A 23,941-nucleotide genomic window follows, 5' to 3' on the forward strand; every position below is an offset into this window, starting at 1 on the left:
AGGGGGTTTGGGGAATGAGGGGGTCTGGGGGTAGCAGAGATGATGTATAAGGGAGTGTAGGGGTGTGTGTATGTGTGTGTGTGTGTGTGTGTGTGTGTGTGTGTGTGTTGGGGGGTTGGGGGGTTGTTCTCACATACCGGCATGGAGAAAGAAGCAAAAAACAAGTTCTCGGAGAACTCAGCCTCGACTGCAGTGTTGTATGCACTCTCCCCTGTGTTTTTCAGTGTGACTGCAAACGTTAACCTTTTGTTTTGGTTGCTGACAATAAAAGGTTGATTTCTGTTAAAGCAAGGAAAGAAAGATAAAGCCGTTGAAGTTAGAACTACCCCACTATTCAGAATTTTCGTTGATTCAAGATATTCTTTGCATTTACTTGAAGATTACTTAATAATGCAAGACTCTCTTCACAGGAAAATGATGCTGGCAAGTAAGCAAAAGCTGCTGGATCACATTCTTTGTAGCCTCTAATGGCATGGCAGGGAAGAGACCTCCACAAATCCAGCAGCTTTGTATTTCTCATTGCTTTACTCTTAGGTGAATGGCAGAAGTTGAAATTCAGTTTAAAAAAAAATGTCTTAACTATGTTCTGAGTATTTCCTCTTTAGAAAAAAAAATCCAAACTTTTCTGTTGAACGGGGGGGTGTAATGTGCCTTTTATATCTGCATTTCACACAGAGCTGCAAAGTCAAACATACTGAATGGCTGGCAGCTGCTGGACGTCCAGGATCAGGTCAGAGATGCAGATCCCATCGCTGCCACACTCTTTATAGAAGGGGACCTACAACAAACGGAAAAAAGAAAACCCATCATCCTCTTGGTTAAGAACAAAGTGTAAAAGAGTTTACACAGCCTTATCCCATTTACACAAAGGTCAAAACTATGGGAAGCCAAACAAAGTTTTCAGAGCTTGTACAGGGTGAGCATAATCATAAAAAATATTGAAAAATACAAAATTCAAGGTAAATTAAAGTAGGGAAGCTACTGTGAACCCCTAAAGGGGTCATGACCCACAGGCTGAGAACTGATGTACTAGGGGACTAACAGTAGATTGTGTAGGAAGCTACAAGGTAAATTAAAGCAGATATGATGGAGAGAGACAGGCAGTTTCACAGCCATCTGAATTTTTTAAGAGGGTTGCGAGCACAAGCAATCTGGCAGGCTTTCTCCTTACGTATTTCTGCAAGAAGCATTTGTTGAACACCTATGGTGGCTTGGCCCCAGGTTTGGGGCCAGCGACAGAGGCGTGAAGGAGGAAGCTCTGCTTTGTGGAATGGATATGCCAGCGTACTGGGTGTGTCACTGCATCCAGGCTGCACCCTTAACGCCTGTAACCCACAGCAACTCCTGAAGCTGTTAGCCAAACTGCGTTTGAGAAGGGCAAGCCACACTCACACTGAAGACGTGGACAGGGTCGGAATAGGCTTCAAGCGCGGGGCTAGTGCCAGGGTTTTGCAAACTGATGTCCACACGGAGATCCAAAGGGTTGACAACATCAGAGGGCTTCTAAAGGAAGGAAGGAGGAGTTGAGTGATTACTTAGTCAGGGTAACTTGAAAACAAAAATCCACAAATGTGTTTATAATTAAGAGGAGCTTCAATTTCAGGGAATCATCTTGTTCTGAATGGTGAAGACTTTCTCTTCAGTACCAATTCTGTTGTTAGCCTCGAAATTCAGAAACCTAAAGACTCTGTTACAACAAAAATCTGAAGCAGCAATTCTTACTGGGATGATAAATAATCTCATTGTTTACAAAGAAGTAATTATAAATGTTTAGATGACATGGCTAGTTTTCATCTTCAACAGATTCCTTGGGTGGCCTTGCCTGCTATCTTCTCTCTTCATTCCTTGGAAATCTGTAATTCCATGGTTGATCCCCTAATAGACAATGTCAGGAAAGAATGGGGCAACGTTTCTTCTCATATATATATATATGTGTGTGTGTGTGTGTGTGTGTGTGTGTATACACACAGGTCAGGATTCCACTCTAGGTGTCCTCTTCTATCAGGTATTTTTACACAGTTGCTGAGGGGGTTCTATATAACTTAAGTTTCTGGCTGGAAAGTTTCTCCCAAGAAGCAGTTTTCCTACCTTAAAAATTTCCCAAACTGTGTGAGCTCCAGCAATTCTGGACTGATGTTAGAACACTCGGTGTTTACTACACAATCTACTGTTAGTCCCCTAGTACATCAGTTCTCAGCCTGTGGGTCATGACCCCTTTAGGGGTTCACAGACCAGCTGTCCTGCATAGCAGATGGATACATTATGATTCACAATAGTAGCAAAGGTGCAGTTCTGAAGTAGCAACAGAATATTTCATGGCTGGGGGTCCCCACGACATGAGGAACTGTATTAAAGGATCGAAGCATTAGGAAGGTTGGGAACCACAGCCCTAGTGTGAAAGCAATGGTAGAAACCAAAATTGAGATTTTTCGTTTTTCAGTAGCTTAAAATGAATACAACTTTTAAATTTTTTTAATTTTTTATATTGGTTATAGTTTATTAACTTTGTATCCCAGCTGTAGCCCCCTCCCTCATTCCCTCTCAATCCCATCCTCCCTTCCTCACCTCCACCCTGCCCCTCACTCAGTCCACTGATAGGGGAGGTCCTCCTCCCCTTCCATCTGACCCTAGCTTATCGGGTTTTTTCAGGACTGGCTGCAATGTCCTCCTCTGTGGCCTAGCAAGGCTGCTCTCCCCTTGTGGAGGGGGGAAAGGTCAAAGAGCCAGCCACTGAGTTCATGTCAGAGATAGTTCCTGTTCCCCATACTAGGGTACCTACTTGGATACTGAGCTGTCATGGGCTACATCTGAACAGGGGTTCTAGGTTATATCCATGCATGGTCCTTTGCTGGATAAACAGTCTCTGAAAAGACCCCTGTGCCCCGAAATATTTGGTCCTTATGGAGCTCCTATCCTCTCCAGGTCATACTAACACCCCTTCTTTTATATGATTCCCTGCACTCTGCCCAAGGTTTGGTTATGAGTCTCAGCATCTGCTTTGATACACTGCTAGGTAGAGTCTTTCAGAGGCCCTCTGTGGTAGGCTCCTGTCCAAACTACTTTCTTAAGTGGTGACATACTATATGCCCTGATTATCAGTGTGTGAAACTTCCTGTTTTGCTGTATCCATGGCAGCATTTGTTTTTATTGATATTCCTGGTGACTCTTCTGAGTACATTGGGAGGGTATCTTAAAATAGTTCTAATTTATATTTCTCTGGTAATTAAAAAAAAAGTTTTCAGTTTTTAAAGTGTTTCTGAGCCATTTGCATTTCTTCTTCTGATACTCCAACCAGGGATCATGCATGGAGATAACCTAAGACCTCTTCACAGATGTAGCCCATGGCAGTTCAGTATCCAAGTGGGTTCCATTGTAATAGGAACAGGGACTATCTCTGACATGAACTGATTGGCCTGCCCTTTAATTACCTCCCCCTGAGGGGGGAGCAGCATTACCAGGCCACAGAAGAAGACAGTGCAGCCACTCCTGATGAGACCTAATTGACTATGATCAGAAGGAAGGAAAAGAAGTCCTCCCCTATCAGTGGACTTGGGGAGGGGCATGAGTGCAGAGGGTGGAGGAAGGGAGGGATTGGATGGTTGGAGGTAGGGAACCACAGGGGGGATACAAAGTGAATAAAGTGTAATTAATAAAGAATTAAAAAAAAAAAAAATGGGCCATGAGACAGCACAGAAAAAAATCTCAAAAGATGAATACAACTTTTACCTGATGGAAAAGATGTCAAAATAAGGTTGTCAGTGGTAAGTTTGCCCTGTTAGTCACTTAAGAAAACACTCTTTCATCTTTTAAAAAAGTATTTTTTTATTAATCTATTTTCTTTATTAAATGTGTGTGTATACGTGTGTATGCACACGCGTGTATGCTCACCTACAGACATGCATATGTATGCTGTATGTGCGCACACCTGTGGAGGCCAGAGGAGAAAATCAGGTTTTCTCTGTCATCATATTCTACATTTTCTCCTTGAGGCAGAGCTCTAGGTAATCCCGAATTTAGGCTGCAGCCAGGAAGTCCCAGAGACCGTGTCTCTGATGCTCAAAGCACTGTGGTTTCAGGCACACACACAGCCACACTTGGCTCTTTAACCTAGGTGCTGGAGAGCTGAACCCAGACCCTCATGCTTCCACCGCAGGTGCCCTTCCTGTTCAGCCATCCCTCTAGGCCGAGTCCTTAGTCTCTTTACCGGTATTTTAGCCCCTTCGGTTGCAACTCCTAATAACATGTCACGTCACTAACACCTCTAAAATAGGAATGTGACCATAAGCATTAACAGGGAAGAAATGTGCTTCTTGTTCACAGAGTTAGAACAAGAAATGCAGTCATGAGAAAGACCAGTGTGTTCTGACGTACGCCTTCCGTTTCCGTCTTCCTGTGCTCAGTAGTCTTTTGAGAGCAGAGGGGCAGAAACCCTGAGCCCTCACCTGTATGTTAATGTGGTACTCAGAACACTTCTTGTTTTTGTTCACAACCGTGCTCTTCTGCAGGAACCGTTCTCCGTTTTCTCTAAACATCCCTCTGGAGGTTACTCTGGACGAATATCCATCAGCATCAAGCGTCATGTTAAACAGGATGGCTGTAATAAAATTACGGAGAAACGAGTCAAGTGAGCTCTGAAGAAGAACATTCTGTTTCGTTGTGTCTTATTGGGAAAAGCCCCTGATATCAAGAAGATGAAGAAACTGGCTTTATGTTGGTGGTTTATGCACAGAGGAGGAGGGTCTGGCATTTTTAATTTCTTGGGATTTGGCCTAAGTGATTGTGAATACTAAAAGAAAAAAAAAGTAAAAGAAAAAGAAAAAACAAACAAACAAACAGTGAGCCAGAGAAATGTGGCTTGTAGCAGTAAAAAACAACTTTTGGGAAATCTATTGAATAAACCTGGGCAAACAGATCCTTTCCTGTGTATTAGCTTTATCCTCCATATCACGGGCCACACACAGGGAAGACTGTCATATGAAACACTTCCACCCAAACACATCCTCGTATGCTATCAAGTCTACAATAAGCCTGGACACTTGGAACCATGATGCTATTTTTGAGATAACAAACTAGATTACATAAGGCAGAATAATTGGCATGAGTTCACCCAGCTGGGATAAGGTCAGAAATAAAATCTGAGTAATTTTGAAAGAATGGTCATGTTCTTTCTCCCCCCCGCCCCATGCACTACAAGGACTAGCTGTTAGTATAATCAAGTGTGATTGTCTAAGAGAGTGTGTCCTGTGCCTGGCATATTCTGGGTGCTTGTGTGGACAAAGACATGCAACATGGCAGCACCGACACTTGAGTCAGACATTCTTAGGCTGAGCAGTAATTCCACAGTTTATGTCCTAATTGACTCTGAGCACTGTCCTACTGCCTTTGAATCTCTGTTTCTTAAGCAAGCAGAAATTATGAATATCAGCTCAGGAGAGTGGAGATGGAAAACTTCTGTATGATAAAGAAGGATGACAGCAACTAAAGTCTGAATAATCGGGCCAGCTGTCTTTAAGGAAGCCCGCTGGCCACTCAGAAACTCAGACTATTCCGTGATGTTTACAGCAGCTGCCTTACTGGCAATTGTTTTATTAGATTTATTCAGTATTTTAAAGTTGAGTATATTTCCTAAGACAATCTATCTATATCATCTTTAGTGTATCTGTTAAAGAAATGTGGAATTTCTGAGTCTCAGAGACTTAACGAGACCAATAAACATGTCGAAAACATGAAACACTTGAATGGCCCGACTAAAAATAGATGATACAAAACACATAGTGGGCCCAGGTCACTGTAAACTGGATGAAGCTAGAACACACCTCTCTCTCTCTCTCTCTCTCTCTCTCTCTCTCTCTCTCTCACTTGTAAGTAGCTTGGTGAAATAGATATATAGTTTTATAGATTACACAGTTTTAAAGATGGGATTTATTTCTTATGTGCTGTTATTGCCAAGCAATGAAGTGAGAAATTATGACCAGCTCTTCAGCATGCACCTGAGCACAGTAGGATAGAGTCAAAGGAAAAGGTTCCAAATGGCAAGAAAGGCCCCAAGCCCTCACCATCCAATCAGTGTAAAGAGAATTCTCTCAAAGTACAGACTTTTAAGTGCATGCCAACAGAATATATGAAGAGCATTCAAAATGTGGAAGATGTACAAGCATGAATTCATGCTTTTGGGCCAAGGTAGCTGGGCAGCCAGCCATGTCTGCCAGAGAACACATTTTCCATTTTAATCTTTTAAGCAGACTAAAAAATGTTCATTCAGTGGTGGTTTTTTATTTAACTATGGTGTCTACTCAGGTGGATGTGTGCTCTAGGCCATGCCTGTGAGGTATGCTATTCAAAGGTAGGTCAATGTTTGAATACCCAAAAGTAGGAAAACCTGGAAACTGTGCCAGTTGTGAACCTCACTTTGGCTTGTCTCCATGCTCATGTATTTCTTGCTATGAATCATGACAAACAACTGACCTGATTGTTTTCAGCCTCTAAGTTAATTTGTTTGCAATTTAATTCAGTACCAGTAGGCACTTTTGCTTTCTCCCATCTGAGAGGATGCTCTCAGATTCCTACTATAGAAATGGTAAAGCAATGTTTACAAATTACATATTCCTTTCTATTTTTCTTTCTCCTTGAGAACAGGAATAATACTCAGCGCTTTTACTAATCACACATATATAGGCAATGGTGTAGACACACTCATTTAGAACTCTGCACAGTCGAGGATCTACAGAAGGGATCTGTGGGTAAGAGAGACTCAAAGGCAGAGCCCATCATAATACCACAGTGATTCCAGTAATCTATAGAAGAATGCCACCATCTAGGCCCGAGCAAGGATGCTCCAGACAGATCTCCCATGCCTAATGAACTACTCTTAGGTACTGAATTCATGGCAATTTAAGCATGTGCAGTAAAGATCCTTATTTCCTCTGCTCTGCAAACCAAAACCTCTAGCAAAAGCTATCATGGCCAACCCATCGTCAGGTCTACCCACCCACTTGATTGTTTTGCCCAGTAGGTCTAAAATTGGCTCTGAAGCAGAGCTGGAGGATTATCTTAGCATCCTTGTTGAGCAAAGTGATCTTATCTGGAGTGAATGAAGCTTCTATAGCCACATCAGCAATGCTCTGTGACCTAAAAGACACAAATGGAAACAAACACACATTATTGTTTAACACACATATGAACTTTACATAAACTGCCTGGGGCCAGTATTGTTGAATTTTTCTTTCTGTTGTCTACAACTTGAGAGCAGTATTTTCTATTTGAAAGCAAAAGATGGCAGCAGGGGTGAATGGATGGTTGGTAACTGTGTAGCGTACAGAATCCATCCATCCATCCATCTATCTATCTATCTATCTATCTATCTATCTATCCATCCACCTATCTTAATAACACTTGAACCTATACAGAATAGAAGCCTGAAACCTCTTTGCAAACGAAATGTTAAGTCATTTTATATCCTTTATATCTTTTATATCTTCCCAGCTGGGGTCAGTGTTAATCTCACTCCTTGAAATGGCAGGAGAGAGAGAAGGTAGGAAGATGGGGTGGCAGAGCTAATGAATATCACCATGTTTCATGCCTTGCCACCTCCGTGACTGACATCACCTGTCCACGATGGTGGCAACTAGCGTGAGGGCAGAATATGACTGAAATGTCCATCCCTGGGTACCAGAGTTCTCGACCCTGGTGTGGCTCTTTGTATAGCCAAGGCATTATTTGCTCCTTCAACCCTGGTGGAAAGTGAAACAAACACTAGTTCCATTTATTTATTTATTTATTTATTTATTTATTTATTTATTTATTTTTCTTTTCCATAATTTTATTTTTCTCATTAGTTACATTTTGTAATTCTGTATCCCAGCTGTATCCCTCATTCCCTCCCCAATCCCACCCTCCCTCCCTCATCTCCTCCCTGCCCCTTTCCAAGTCCACTAGTAGGGGAGGACCTCCTCCCCTTTCATATGACTCCCTTTTGTCAGGTATTTTCAAGACTGGCTGCAAAGTCCTCCTCTGTGGCCTAACAGTACTGCTCCTCCCTTGGGAGGTGGGGAGGTCAAAGAGCCAGTCATTGAGTTCCTGTTAGTAATAGTCCTTGTTCCCCTTACTATGGGAAACCAATTGATTACTGAGCTATCACGGGTAACATCTCACTAGTTCCATTTTATGAATGAAAATACCCGAGACACAGGTACTTGGAGGCTTAAATTTCCCTGGGTACTTGTCAGTGAGGAAGTGGAACCTACAGTCTGAGCTCCTCCATTGCTAGTATTTGAACTTCACCTCCGTGAGCCCTGTGCGACCTTCCGCTATTTATAAGGCAGCAAGCACGGATCACTGATTTCACCATTTTGAAAAGTCCCACAGATAGTCCAGAAAAACGTTTCTTTTCTTTTTAGGCATCGCTGGGAAGGCAACTTCAAAAGTGACTATGTATCTGTGATTTCTCTTAATAAGCAACCACGTCATGTCTGATAAGAAATGTAGCATGCCTACAGGTTTAGAACCTAAAATGCTTACGTGTATTTTAGGGCAACTGTTTAAGAGAGCATTCATTCTTATACAGTTGACATCGACTGGCATGTTTGGTAAATTTACCACACATTATTCTCAGAGTTATCCAGAGAGAGCGGGTCAGCACTTTGTAGGAACGTGACCACAGAATATTAGCTTAGCTTGTGTGCTCGGCTCAGCACATTCATTTGATGCCACATGTGTTGACTTTTCTGAAGAATTAGACCCACCTTTTAAAACAGTGAGTGGTGCCTAAACCAGCATGTCAGAGTCTAATAAATGTAGAGGCACCGCATGGGAAACCTACCCGGAGGCTCACACAGAGCAGCTTTCTGTCAGGTCTGTGTTCTCGTGCAGTATTTCAGACAAAGCCACGCAACTCTGAAACACTCTGAGTTTGCCTGTCTCCAATTATTTTAACTGACTTTACTCAGTAAAGGTATTTTTTAGCTTCTCAGTCTTGAAGATATCCTTGAGTTTCCACATGATAGTTTGACTTGTCAAAAGGTGCATTTCACTCATGAAAAGCACAGTTCGGGTGTGTACAGGGTAGCATCAGGCCCAGAAATCATAAAATGCTGGTGGGTGTGTTTCTGTTCCTGCTATGTCTCCACAGGTAAAGCATGTATTTTCAACAGAAAAAATGAACACATGAGTATTCCTGAGTGGATAATCAATTTCTTTTCAATACCAGTATCTCATTGGATAATACATCTACGGGTGTGTGTATGTGGTGTGTGTGTGTGTATGTGTGTGTGTGCGTGTGTGTGCATGTACATCTGGATGCCTGTGGTCAACCTTGGGTGTTATTCCTCAGGTACCCTGTTGCTTGAGACATGGTCTCTACTGCCCTGGAACTTGATAATTAGTCGAGGCTAGCTCAATAGTGAGCCACAGGTATTTTCTCTGCCTTGTCATCACTGGGGTTACATGCACATGCCTCTATGCCTGGCTTTTTATTTGTTTATTCATTCAAATTGTCTCACCATTCAGCTATGGCTGACCTGAAACACTCTATGTAGACCAGGCTGGCTTCAAACTCACCGAGAGCCACCTCTGCTGTCCTCCCAAGTACTGAGATTAAAGGCATGCGCTACCTTGCTTGGCTATGTCCGGCTTTTCACGTGGGTTCTGGGGACTGCTCCTGGGGACTCACTCTTTCACAGCAGGCTCTTCGGCCAACAGGCCTATCTTTCCAAGCCCTTTCTACACCTAGTTTTTTTTAAACTCTTGAGCCACATTGTCTTTGAATCCCTTCTTGTTCCCTCAACTTTTACATCTATGCAGGTCAGTGAAGAGGTCAGCTAAGCCAAAATAATGGTTCTTGCTCATGACTAAATGATTTTAAAATATGCCCTTTAAGCACACGGTGTTTCACTTTGTGTCTTATGAGTGTGTTCTCATGAGGTTTCCTGACTGGAGAAACGAGGCTGCTTATAAGAAGGTAACATTCAGAAATAGGTGGGATACCATTTCAAGGGCTTTTTTTTCCTGTACACTGAATCTTTTCATATAAGGATAAAAAACATAACTAATATTAAGAGAGAAAGAATATATATATATATATATATTCAACTCTCAGGAAAAACCATGAATGTTCTTTCCTTTATGCAAACCACGATAGACACATATCTACAGTCTTATATAACACACTGGGCATGACCCATATTACACAATAAAGCAGGTAATTTTAATTAGCTAGTTTGAGTCTTGCATTTGTTGACTCACCAGAGTTGAACCACTTGCCCCAAAGCACCAATGGATACGTCAGTGATGGAATCCCCATTTAAATCTCCATAGCCATCCAGGGACCTTCCAAAGAACTGAAGACGGCTCCTGAAGGCTGCATCGGATCCAAGGATTTTCTGAAAGAGCAAATTTAACACGAAGTTGTAGAGTACACAGTGGAGTCATAGAACAACAGCCTTCGTTTTGCTCCTTACATTCTCCGTGTGGTCATCTTTTCAGGTTGTCTGGTTCAGGAAATTCTACTGTTTTCTTTAACCACATTTTAATATGATCTCTGTATTGTTTTTTTACAATGATTCTTTCATCAAGGGAAAAGAATGTGTAATTACATTTAATGTGTAATCATAAACCATCACAAAATGGTGAGATGTCTGTAGGTGGAGAATGGGCTGAGAACAGTTCAGGTCTTGATTCTTATCCTACCTGGCTTTCCTCAGGACTGGCACAAATTTTCCTATTAGTGAGAAATCCTTCATCATCCTTCAGCAATCTCAAACCCATTATCTTTGCAAATTTACCTTAGTTGAGTTTATGTTTGGCCCTTGACCGTGGCAACATTTCTTTTTCTCATATTTCCTCTATTGAAATATAAGATCAACAAAAAGCAGGATTTTGACTGTTCTGCGAAGAATGTTTTGTACAGCTTTCCCAGAGCTAGAATAGCATTTGACATGTAGTCAGGTTTCACTAAATGCTTTTTGATGAAAAGAATCTGGATGTAATGGAAGTGGCATGGAATTAATTGGATGATATAATTCAGCTCTAGCACTTATGTACACAATACATCACCACACTGTCCCTGGCTTACCTGGGAATACTTCGTGCGAATGGTACTTTGGTGACCATTGTAAATGTACACAGCTCCAGCGTTCTCATTCTCCACAGGTGAACCAACGATCACATCATTAAAGCCATCCATGTTAATGTCCGACAGGCCTGCAATCGCTGAACCAAACCGAGCGTTTCCAGTGCCTTCAGGTCCTTCAAGAAACTGGTGCTGATTCAGGATGCCCTGGTCAAGGGAGAGGAGCCATTACAGCAAAACCCTCAGTGTGTATCATTAAAACCACAGCAACCATGTCCAGACAAGATTTCAAAATGTGAAAAGTGGATAGGGTTTTAATATTAGGAAGTATAATTCTCGATATATGATGAGAGTTACAAATAAGAATTTCATTAATTAAAGTAACAAGATATCTGCTCCTGCCAACATTATATGAGGTAATAATTCTCTTTTCTGTGCCCAAAAAACCTATATAAAATGTCCGACTCTCTCTGTCTACTGTCTCTCAGTATTAGGATCATCACCTCTTTCCAAACCTTTAAAATTTAAAATTGGTGGAACTCTAATATCATGAATGAAATTAGGATAGGTACAAAACACAATGAAACATGATAATCTAGATTTTAGTTAAAAATGGCTGAACAATAACATAACTGTAACGGGGTAAGAGGTAGAAATGAATTCCATCTGTATTATTCTATAACAAGCAATACTTAATGATTCTGTGCAGAAGAAAAGACATTTTCTTATAAATGTTTTTTTCCTTCAGATTTTATATTCAAGTATGGAAATAATTAATGGCTTTGCAAGCAAGCGAAGTGCCTCAAGCAGGAAACTGTGAGTATTGATTCTTTCTAGTTTATAGTAATTGTATGAAGATTAATTTTTCATGAGTTAGAGAAAATATTAAGAGACAGGATTATTGGGGTTGGAGAGTTGGCTAAGAGCACTTTTTGCTTCTGCAGTGGGCCTGTGTTCACTGCCCGGTACCAACATGGTGGCTCACAACCATTACTACATCTAGTTCCAGCAGATGCAACACTCTGTTCTGATCTCCTTAGTCACCAGGTGCTATGTGGTGAACATAATATACACGTGCAGGCAAAGCAATCATTCATATCAAAATATCAACTAGAACAAATTTTAAAGAGCTATTTTTATCTCCAACGATTAATTATAGTTCGGACTATTTTGCAAACAAGAAACACTAAAGAAACTAGAGATTAAAAAAAAAAAACCCTTCAAGAAGGAACTATTTCCTTTCTTTGCAGGCGTGCATGTAGAATTACAATTACTTTAACTGCTTATGTTAGAGGGTCAGTTTTTACAATAATGTATAGCAAGCACCAAACACACAAACTGTCATAACAACTAAATGGAACTTTCCCTGCCTTGACTTCTCTTCCCCTACACCTGTCTGGTTTTCCGTGTCCACCCCTGGCTTTCATTTGCTGTTCTTCCTGTCCTCACTGAGCTCCAGATTCCTGCTGAAATGGATTTAGAGTTCTGTCTCCACGCTAGAAAAGCTGTGCCTTCTCTCTTTGAGTAAGCTCAGCTTTATGGCAAGGATATGAAATTCCAAGTCTTGGACGTGTACCTCAATGTGACACTAAACACTGGAATTTTCTGACAGACTAATGTAGAAAGCACTCTAGGTCATCTGGAGGTTGCTAGAGTGGCTGGGACAGTGGATTTTACTGTGAAATGAAGAGGTCAGAGGCCCTGTGAGTATTATCATTTCACAGGAATGACACAAGATGCTTAGAATATGAACTAATACATACATGTATGCCAAAAATTATTTGTGCTTATAATGGCTTTATTTGCATAGGAACATATATCCATAGACCTCTTGTGGAAAATGGGATACATTAGATATTAAACTCAGGGCCTTTTAATGATTTAAAAATTATAATGATGGCAACACTTTGAATTTTATTAAATATATGATATACTATGCCTTAAAACTGGCTGTATTTCTAGAATAATGACTGTCCTTCAAAGTTCACATTAACTTACTTATTAGTACTAGAGTCATTCATGCTGTTAGTTTGTTGATTTTTACCTTTGTGATTGTGAACAGGTAGACTCTTCCCTCTTCCTTCTTGAGGTCGTTCATGTACGTGGGAGCTCCTACCAAGAGCACATCTGAAATGGTGTCTTTGTTCACATCCACTGCACACAGCACACTACCAAAATAGGAGCCGATCTGGGGTATTAAAGCAAATTCATCTCAGGAGTTATATAACCACAAACGTATCCTAGCACATGCTACTGATGGTAATGACCCAGAGGCCGCATTCAGAAGGGAAACGCCTAAAAGCTATGTGAGCTGTGATTTAGAGAAAGAGAGGAGGAATGGGGCCAGCCAAGGACAGCAAACATCTATGTTACCATGAAAAACAAAAGAAAGTGCATTAAAGGGACCATGTCAGAGTGTAGGGAGGTGGTGGGGAACTCAGGGAAAGAAGTGTCATTTGAATAGCATCTTAAGGACCAAAGGAGTTTCCTACGTGAAGAGAAACATGAATGCTGTGATGCCAGCGTCATAGTCCAGCAAAGTGATGTTGCCAGGTAGAAAAGATGAGAGAATTAGGTAGAGGTAAAGTAAAATCTGAGGGCCATCTGAGGGCATCTGAGGGCCATCCCATCCATCAACGTTGAGTGCCTGTGTAAACATCTATTAAGGATTTAAGATTAATGAGTGATCTCTTCTGTAATGCTGTCATTGTTTTTCTCTCAAAATAGGCACACCATTCTTTAAACTATGAAAAAGAAGGCAAAAGTATGATCTGATAGGTAGTTTGTGGCTAGTTTCTGGTCCCCTTACTCCTAGAAAATCAGTGGCAAAAGCAGATCAGACCTAATCCCAGTGAGCCTTCTATTGTATGGGTTTAACACAGACATGAGTCAATTAGGGTGACATATTCAGACACGGAGGAACCGCTCAGTAAATACTAGTCTCTGCTCACTCAGCTGTCCGCCTACCCCTGTTATCTATAAAATTCATTTCACTTGCTTAGTAATGATGCTTACCTGGTCCCCTCTGTGAGACTGAATCACTGTCACATTGCCTTGCTTGTTAACACTGTACAGCACTATCTGGCCAGTATAATTTGCCCGAGGAGCACCAGCTACAAAGTAGACACCGTTTTCAGTAGAGATTGCAGCCACAGAATAACCTAGGGGAGAAGCAGTTAGAGCATCACTGGATTTGCCAGAGAGGCCTTTCAGAGGTAGCCGAGATGCTCGGAAGTCTTGATTAGCTGTGATGACTACTCATACTGCTGAGATGAGTCTTCGTGCCTTTTCCTTGGTAGTTCTAGGTAGCATTGACAGGAATTCCACTTATAAGGCTGTCCCTTGGTCCTGGGTTGTTCTCAGCTACTTACAAGCCTAGCTAACTCTTCATTTTAATTGTCAACTTGACACAATCTCTTACTACCTGGGAGAAGTGGCCCAGTGAGGTGTTGGCTAGAGTAGGTACGTCCCTAGGCATAGCTGTGAGAAATTAGGTTGATTACATTAAATGAGTAATTAAGGTGGGAAGATCTTCCCACTGTGGGTGTCACCATTCCTTAGGGAAGGGATCCTGAACTGGATAAGGATAGAGGAAGTGAGCTAAGAGCAAGCATGTATCCCTTAAATCACTTCTCTCTGCTCCTGACTGTGTATGCAATGTGTCAAGTTCCTGTTGCCTTGGTTTTCCCACAATCATAGACTGTGGCCTGGAATTGTGAGCCAACTAAACCCTGTCTTCTTTAAGTGGCCCTTGTCAGCGTAACTTATCATAGCAACAGGAAATAAAGCAAATACACTGGCTTTTAACAATTGCTTAATGAATGAATAAGTGAAATGTTAATGCTATTTCATGGAAAAAAATGCAGGCCCTGGAGTTACAGAGGTCTAGCTTTGTGCTCTGGGTTTTTAATTTGCTAGGTTGTTGGAGGGGTCACTGGCTTTCAAAGGATTTGGGAGGATTTGTGTAGACAGAATACCCCACAGCAGTAATGAACATCATTGGATGCTTATCATATGAACATCAGCGATGACAAACAAAACCCCCTAAGGAGTCTAAAACAATAGAAGGCCACTATTTATTGTATTGCCTTTGAGGAACAACTTCTGTTTTAGGGAAACAGCCATGTTCCAAGGATATCTGCCTGAGCAGATTTGCTTGTTTTAGAAACACTAGATTTAAACAACATCGTAGATCATATGAGCTTAACAGACATCTACAGAGACCTCTGTATAAAACTTAGCTTTTCTTACTTAAGGGATGAGGCCTGACTGGCAAAGAGGTAACAGCTGTGGGTTACAAACAAGTTAACTAGAGGACAGTTTACAGGCTGAGCTGACCTGAGCGTTTAATGCATAAGAACCTGAGAACTGTGTGTGCCCACTGCTGCCGTGCCTCACCTAGAAACGAACTGTGATTTCTGTCCTGCAGAACCTGGTCAAAGGCTTGTTTAGGAAAGATCAAGTGCTCGTGAGATGCCTTCTGGACCACAGTTCCACTCCAGTCAAAAGCTCCCACTGCACCTAGCATCAGCACATCCTGAAATAATTGGAGAAGTGAAGATTAGAACAAACCACCCTTAATGCAAATGAATTCAGCTTAGTAAAAACATTGACGTAAACTATCAAAATTTAAGGAAATTTGCATAGTAAGCTAATTATCTCTATCTATCCATCTATCTATCTATCTATCTATCTATCTATCTATCTATCTATCTATCTATCTATCTTAGAATTGTTTTGATTTTCCTGGAGAACAAGCTTACTATGAGCTACGGCATCAGTTTTCAACCTGTGGGTCACAACCCCTCTGGGGAGGTCAAACAACCAGTTCAGAAGGGTTACCTAAGACCATCCTGCATATCAGATAGTTATGAAGGAGCAACAAAAATAATATTATGGTTGAGTGAGGGTCACTACAACATGAGGAACTACATTAAAGGGTCGCAGCATTGAGAAGGTTGAGAGCCACTGAGCTGCTCTGTCTTTGAAGAACTTTTTATAATGCAGTATGTAGAAATCTTTGCAATAGGCCATGGTACAGGACGAATGCTTAATCATCTTCAGTTCAAAGGCATCATTTGCAAGGGCTGAGCCTTCAGAGCTTATAGAAGAATCAGGTGAGAGCTTCTCTCCCACGTATTTACAGGAAAGGCCCATGAGGAATCTGAGATTGTATTTCCAGCTCTCTTCTTTGTATGTTTGTGGTATGTATTGCAGGTTTGGATGTACATGCTTGTGGACACAGAGGCCAAAGAAGGACATCAGGTGCACTGCTGTCTCACTCTCTGCCTTGTTTCTTTGCCTTGGAGTCTCTCACTGAAGCTGAAGCAGAGATGGACCTCCTATCTCTGTGTTCCCCACAGTGCTAGGGTGAAGGACACATGGGCAGCCACGTGTCCCTCCCTGCACTGTGCCTTTTAACTTCTTTAGTTCTTTATATACTCCAGATATCAGCCCTCTGTCAGATGTTGGGTTGGTGAAGATCCTTTTCCAATCTGTAGGCCGTCTTTTGCTTTACAGAAGCTTTTCATTTTCATGAGGTCCCATTTATTGATTGTTGATCTTAGAGCCTGTGCTGTTGGTGTTCTGTTCAGGAAGTTGTCTCCTGTGCCAATGAGTTCTAGGCTTTTCCCCACTTTTTCTTCTAACAGATATAGTGTGTCTGGGTTTATGTTGAGGTCTTTGATCCACTTGGACTTTAGTTTTGTGCAGGGTGATAAATATGGATCTATTTTCATTTTTCTGCATGTAGACATCCAGTTGGACCAGCAGCATTTGTTGGATAATTATCTTTTTTTTTTTCCATTTTATTGTTTTGGCTTTTTTGTCCAAAAAATCAAGTATCTGTAAGTGTGTGGGTTTATTTCTGGGTCTTCTATTTGGTTCCATTGATCCACCAGTGGCTGGCTCTTTGACCTTCCTCCCGTCTCCCCATGAGAGGAACAGCCTAGCTAGGCCACAAAATAGAACATTGCAGCTAGTCCTGGTGAGACCTGATAAGCTTGGGTCAGATGGAAGGAAAAGAAGACCTCACCTATCAGTGAACTTGGGGAGGGGCATGCGTGCAGAGGGGGGAGGAAGGGAGGGATTGGGACGGGAGGAGAGAGGGAATCACAGGGGGGATACAAAGTGAATAAAGTGTAATTAATATAAAAATAAAAATTTAATAAAAAAGAAATAAATAACATCTAATATAAAAAAAATAAGAACAGGGCAGGAGCCTACTACAGAGGGTCTCTGAAAGACTACCCAGCAGGGTAACAAAGGAGATGCTGAGGCCCATAGCCAAACTGGGCAGAATGAAGAGAATCTTAGGAAAGAAGGGGGAGATAGAAAGACCTGGAGGGGACAAGAGCTCCACAAGGAGATAAACAGAACCAAAAAATCTGGGCCCAGGGGGCTTTTCTGAGAGTGATACTCCAACCAAGGACCATGGGCAGAGATAATCTAGAACCCCTGTACAGATGTGCACATGGCAGCTCAGTGTTCAAGAGGGTTCACTAGTAAGGGAAACAGGGACTGTCTCTGACATGAACTCAGTGCTTGGCTCTTTGATCACTTCCCCCTGAGGGGGGAGCGCTTTATCAGATCACAGAGGAAGACAATGTAGCCAGTCCTGATGAGACCTGATAGACTAGGGTCAGATGGAAGGGGAGGAGGACCCCCTATCAGTGAACTGGGGGAGGGGCATAGGAGAAGAAGAAGAGGGAGGGTGTGATTGGGAGGGGACAAGGCAGGGGACTACAGCTAGGATACAAAGTGAATAAACTGTAATTAATAAAAATAAATAAATAAATTTAAAAAATAGGGAAAAACATGTCCCATTCTGCAGAAAAAACAAATATAAAATTTTGAGAATAAGCATGATGTAAGCACAGATTAGGGAGGATGAATGGGTTCTAGGAAATAGAGTCTCTTCATGTAATTGTGTGAAAATATGTCTATAGTATTGTGTTTATTCACCTTTTGCCATGGGAAAGCTTTCTGACCTGTCAACATCTCTAAGGGTAATTGAACAGGTAAAGTTAGCATCCTTTATCCCAGACCACTGGTTCTCAACCTTTGTGCCTTGACCCCCTTGGGGGTTGAATGACTCTTTCACAGGAATTGCTTATCAGCTAGCTATTCAGCATATCAGATATTTACATTATGATTCACAGCAGTAGCCAAATTACATATCTGAAGTAGCAACAAAAATAATTTTCTTGTTGGGTTACAGAACATCACGAGGAACTGTATTAAAGGGTCACAGCCTTAGGAAGGTTGAGAACCGCTGCTCTAGACAGAGGATGAGCTGTTCTTGATCCTTTAATCTGTTTATTAGACCATCTGATTTCAAATCAATTCCTAAAGATTTCCCAGAATCTGGTATTGTTGTGTCTTTCGTCCTTCTATGTCCTTGCAAAGTTAGGGTCCAGACCTAGAGGTTGTTTCTGAGAACACTGGATGAACAGACTCCCTAAGCTACAAGACTGTGGACTCCAGCCCCCTCCCAGATTTCACAAATCCTCCATTTTCAACAACTTACTGTCTCTGTCCTTTGGGGACGTACTATGGCAATGTAGACTTCAGCTGTGTAAGGGATAAAAAGGGCAGCTTCTTTGACAGATGGTTCAGGTAGGTAATTGATTGCCATGACATTTTTGCAAGGGTGATGCCTGGATTAGTATATTGCCTTTGCCACTGGGCCCAGGAATTTGAATCATTGCTGAATCATGGCTGTTTTTCCTACCATGTGTCTAAGCTATTGTGCATGTGTGTGTTCTGGCAAGTGACAGTATGGCTTAAACGTATCTGATATACATACATTTTGAGGCGAGTAATCTGCGCTGAATCCAACTTGCGCCATTTCCATCTGGAAGCTGTCTCCTCCTTGAACAGTGCCTAGAAAGTATCGTTTTCAAAAATTCTGTTATTGCCAGTGATTTTCAACCAAACATTCAAACACGAACACACACATACATGCATGTGCATTCACACATGCGGTGAACCTAGGTTCAATTCCCAGCACCCAACATCCTCTTCCAGTCTCCAAGGGCACTGGGCATAAAAGTAGTATACAAACACATACAACACACACACATACACACACACTTTTTTGTGTCAATGTAGAACTAGAATTTGGAGGATTCTAGGAAGAGGAAATCAGGAAGAAAGTCTCCAGAGCAGTGTTCAAAATTGGCCTTAATTAATTATGCATCAATTAATTTAATGTACTAGTTATGCTATTCCTGATGTCACATAAGTCCCAGTGAAGGAAGAGTATTAGTTAATGTGGAAATTGAGATCAGGATATTTTTTTTTTTAATTTACCATGACTAGCTAAAAATCCATTTGGGTTTTGTTTTTAATATTGGTGTTCCTTATGTACAAATAGTTCAGTGCATTAGAACAGTAGGTGATTACTCCACCCCATAGACTGGATGGAGGGAATCCGTGTTCTGTTGGCAACCAGGACTCAAGACTAAAGAGTTTACTGGCTGGGAAGTTTGTTTTTAACTGTACTTAAGTATCTGTCACTGTCTAATGCTGTGGAACTCTATTGGTAGGCATGTTTCAATAATGTTCATCAGAAGCAAGCCAAATTCCTGCATAGGCAACTTTAATAGAATAACAGAATGCACCGCTGTGAGGTGTACTCTTCCGTAGGAGATATCATAATTTACATAGATGCCAAAGAGACAAGTTGGGGGAGGAATGTGCTCCTTGAAAGTCTTCAACAGTAGAAAATGTCCAAAATAATTTCACCGTATCCTTAAATTACACTGTAATTATTCTTACTCACGGATGTCAAGCGAGCATGCTGGTACAGATGCCTTAGTAGTTTCAAATTATTGCCAGAGGCCTTAGTTTTTGGTGAAGATTTAAATAACTTGAAAACACTACACTCACATAATCAAATTTGTGGTGGGATAGAAATTTCTAGTGCAGTGACAGGTTAGACTACAGCAACAGGCACCTATGCAGTACCTTTGCACCCAGCTTCTAAGGCACCTGATATGTAGGTGCACAATTAAACACGAGTGTTTTAAAATTTTATAAATTAATTAATTTATTTATTACAATTTATTTCCTTGGTATTCCTGCTGCAACCCCCTCCCTCCTCTCCTCCTAGTCCCATCCACCTTCCCTCATCTCCTCCTGTGCCCTTTCCCTAGTCCCCTGATAGGGGAGGTCCTCCTCCCCTTCTACCTGACCCTAGCCTATCAGGTCTCATCAGGATGGCTGCATCATCTTCCTTTGTGGCCTGGCAAGGCTGCACTCCCCAGGTGGAAGTGATCAAAGATCTTGCCACTGAGTTCATGTCAGAGACAGCCCCTGTTCCCGTTACTAGGGAACCCACCTGGAATCTGAGTGGCCTATGAGCTTCCTCTGAACAGGGGGTCTAGGTCCTCTTCATGCAAGGTCGTTGGTTGAAGTATTGGTCTCTGCAGGGCCCCCTGAGCCCAGGTTTTATTTGGCTCTGTTGTTCTGATAGAGTTCCTGTCCCCTCCAGGTCTTTCTATCTCCCTCTTCTTCTATATCTAGACACCAGCTTTTTTGCTGAGAGTTATTTAACTTAGGCACTTAGAACCAGGATTTGAGTCTCATGTTACCTCTTTTTTAACCAACTATAAAGAGTATTTCAGTTCTCCAGTTTCTGCGTGTCTGAGTGGGTGGCTGTTCTGCCCTGAGGACATTCCAAGCCTGTGGAAGTACACTACTAGAGCTGCAATAAGGAAAGCCTTCCCCCCAACTAAACTGCTGGAGACCATCACTGTATTTTCGCTATTTTAAAGACACATTTAGTTATTATAAACAAATTTAAGAATTTCTGAAACTATATAACATAAAAAGAAAAAAAAAACATTGTTATGATAGATGTTGCTGGATGGTTCTCTCAAAAACTAAAAGTGTTATCACCTCATCAACTGTGTGTGAGCTTCTGTGCACCTCAGATAATTATGGGAAATTAAACAATACTGATGTGACATCTTTCAGGCAAAACACAAGCGTGGTTGGATTCACATTTTTGCTCTGCTTGCTAACCACCCTCATTTTCTCTTATGAGCTATGTATTCATGTACCTTGTCTACCATTTCTTGCTGACATACCTGAGTTAGTTTTTCTGCCTGGCCTATGACTCAATATCCATATAGCACCTATATTATATAAAATAACAAATTCTATTAAAAAAATAGTATTTGAAAGAAAAATCCTAGAAAGGACTTACCTTCAATACTGAAAATGTGCTCCCCTAGAGTCCCAGCCTTCTCCAGAAGAGCTGCCTCATCAGCAACATTGAAAAAGTACCTCTCTGTTGGAGTACTAGCAATTGCTTTAATTTCTTTGATTAAATTTTTGGTATCAAGAGCGTTTCTGTTTAAATACCCTAGAACCTGGAAAAAAAGACAGAGAGAAAGAGAGAGCACAGGGTTAAAACAAACAAACAAAAAAAGGTCATTCCTTTTCTACTTGAATTTTCCTGTCTGTCATTTCATTGTGTTTCCGGTCATTATAAACCTTCTTGCAGACATACCCCGCAACCGTTCATTTAGTTGGCAGGACTGAAAATCGGCAGGAAGCAGAGGGACAAGATGAACTGCAGCCCTGGAAAGCGACAGCACGCAGGGATGCATAGCCCTCAACAGCCATCCAAACCCAAATGAAGCCACTTACTGCTATGCCGAACCTCAGGATGTTGTCATCATTGCATTGCTGGATCACAGTTTTCAGCTTTGTCCCATCGTGGGATTCACCATCAGTCACAACTACCATGACTTTTGTAGCACCCGGGCGCCCACCAGAAGCTGGTAAATAAGCATCGTCTCTGTGACAGATCAGATTACTCATTATTAACAGAAGCTAAGATGTAGACCCTTGCTTTGAAATAGAAACGGGAAATTAGCATCTTTAAGTGCATCAATCACAAACCATTTTGTACTTTCCATGTCAATTTCTGTCTGTGTCAACACCAGTGCCATATTTAAGAGCCTTCTTCTATTAGTAGCATCTTCACAAAAATATAAAATATAATTCATATTTAGCAGTATTTCAATAATTTTATAGTGTATAAGTGTGTGTGTTCTGGGTGTTAATTAGAATTTGGGTGAGTCCTGATTCTTGTTCGTTGGAAAATTATGGTGGTAGGGGAAAAATCCGGGGTTTTTAAAAAGGTTATAAAAGCCAAACAGCCACACCTAAACAGGCAGTGATCATGCCCTATTTTGAGAAGAAAGCTTGCTGGGAACTCAGATTCCTTCCTCGGGCATAGGCCCCAAACACATTCTCTGCTAAAGACAGGAGTTTTCCGGCGTTATCTTGACAACATTCTTTTCCTCAGTCTGACGGGAAACGTCTCTGTTTAATGACAGGTGACTCATTTTTACGGCCTGCAGTTGATGAGATGGTCAAGACCCCAAAGAGCTAGAGACACAGGAGAATGAAACCAATCCTGTCTTCTCTTATGGACAGTCTCTTTTGATACATATAAAGAAGATCTCACCAGCTGATGAAAGCAGCAACTTCAGTACACAGAAAGAGAAGACGAAGGGACAGATAAAACAGGGAATGAAGAGATGGAAGTGGCAAATGTGATGATGGCCATGTATATATCTGAGGAAAGAGGAGAGATAACAATGAGGCTTTTGTCTGATAACGGGTGAACAAGACGCCTGCATCATGAGCAGCGTGGGAAAGGAACAAGGCTGTTTAGGACGTACTGAATTTGCTAAGTGAGATGGTACTCCCAATAAAGATGCTGAACTTGCCTGATGACTTTGAAGAGAGAATTAAAAGATGATACAAAGCAATGGGCAACCCATACAGGGGTGACACTCACAGCAAGGGCAGTGACATTATTTGTAACAGAGAGGGCTGTGGAAGAGAGGGGAAGGGTCTTTGTTCAGTGAACAAAAGCCAAGAGAAGGAGCCAGCGAAGAGACCAGAGTTGTTGACCCAATATTGGTGAGGATCTCAGAAGTTTATGGTCCTCAGTGAAGACTGGGTTCATAGTAGTGTGTGTGTGCGTCCTTATCAAATGCCGAGAGGAGCTAGGGACAGTGAGGCTTGAGGCAGGAACATTAGGCTAGCTGAGGCAGAGCCTATGTTCGCCTAGTGGAAGAGCTACAGGTTTTAAGGAAGAGGTGAGAAGACAACTTGTTTTGATGGCTTTTGAGAGAATAAAACCAGAAGATGGAAAAGGCTGGGGGGCAGGCACATTTATTCTCATTTTTTCAAAAATGACAGTCAAACATTTAGCTTACGTACTGAAAAAGAGAAACTGAGGGAGGAAGGGTGTGGGTGCCATGAAGTTGTAAGGCACGCTCCCTGTGGGTGGCAGCAGGCCCGATAACTTCAACGTTCAGATGTTTGTGTATAATATTCCATGACCTTCACTAATGTGTACAAAGTACCCTATCAGTTTTATTTGTTTAAAGCCAGGATTAACAAACAGTGAGAGTCTTCCATTTTATTGTATTTTAACCTAAGATCTTTGAGTTTGACGTAATTCATGAAAGAGCATGTAAAATCATTTCCTATGTCTGAAAGTCCCAGAACTGTTGTGATTGATTCATTTTCTCTGTCCCTTGCCAGGGTACACATGTCACAGAAATCTCAAGCTTGTTTCTGCCCTTGTTACTTTTGTTTTGCCTCTTCGATTCCATTCCTTTAAAATTTTATTTTTTATTTTTTTTCACTTCCATATTGTCAAAAACTTGACCAGATAGCATCAAAGCTTACCTTGCAAACTTGATTGCTTGGAAGGTGTTCGTGAGGTCCCCGCCGTTCTGGTAGGTCTCAGACATGGCTGCAACCATTTCCTCTTTGGTTTTGTAAGTGTTCAAGTTAAATACAACTCTTGGGTTATTGGCATACTGAATTAACGCCACCTTC

General features: G+C 41.5%; 1 protein-coding gene and 1 long non-coding RNA gene across 2 annotated transcripts in view; one reads left to right on the forward strand and one right to left on the reverse strand.

Moving 5' to 3' along the window:
- Positions 1–23,941, reverse strand: part of Itga2 (integrin subunit alpha 2) — a 107,692-nt gene that overhangs the window by 24,544 nt on the left and 59,207 nt on the right. The window contains exons 7-20 of the mRNA XM_060385731.1: positions 23,789–23,937; positions 21,725–21,875; positions 21,279–21,444; positions 18,873–18,949; positions 15,464–15,602; positions 14,081–14,226; positions 13,110–13,253; positions 11,069–11,272; positions 10,240–10,376; positions 6,989–7,128; positions 4,443–4,594; positions 1,393–1,503; positions 696–778; positions 138–279 (exon numbers count right to left, since the gene is read on the reverse strand). Coding sequence (XP_060241714.1) covers positions 138–279; positions 696–778; positions 1,393–1,503; positions 4,443–4,594; positions 6,989–7,128; positions 10,240–10,376; positions 11,069–11,272; positions 13,110–13,253; positions 14,081–14,226; positions 15,464–15,602; positions 18,873–18,949; positions 21,279–21,444; positions 21,725–21,875; positions 23,789–23,937 — 1,941 coding nt within the window. The remainder of the gene's footprint in view (positions 1–137; positions 280–695; positions 779–1,392; positions 1,504–4,442; positions 4,595–6,988; positions 7,129–10,239; positions 10,377–11,068; positions 11,273–13,109; positions 13,254–14,080; positions 14,227–15,463; positions 15,603–18,872; positions 18,950–21,278; positions 21,445–21,724; positions 21,876–23,788; positions 23,938–23,941) is intronic.
- On the forward strand, positions 21,724–23,579 carry LOC132654725 (uncharacterized). The gene is made up of 2 exons (XR_009592420.1): positions 21,724–21,858; positions 22,420–23,579. It is a non-coding gene; the product is annotated as an uncharacterized LOC132654725 (long non-coding RNA).

This window comes from Meriones unguiculatus, chromosome 6 (assembly GCF_030254825.1).
Source record: "Meriones unguiculatus strain TT.TT164.6M chromosome 6, Bangor_MerUng_6.1, whole genome shotgun sequence".
In the NCBI taxonomy this organism is placed as follows: Eukaryota; Metazoa; Chordata; class Mammalia; order Rodentia; family Muridae; genus Meriones; species Meriones unguiculatus.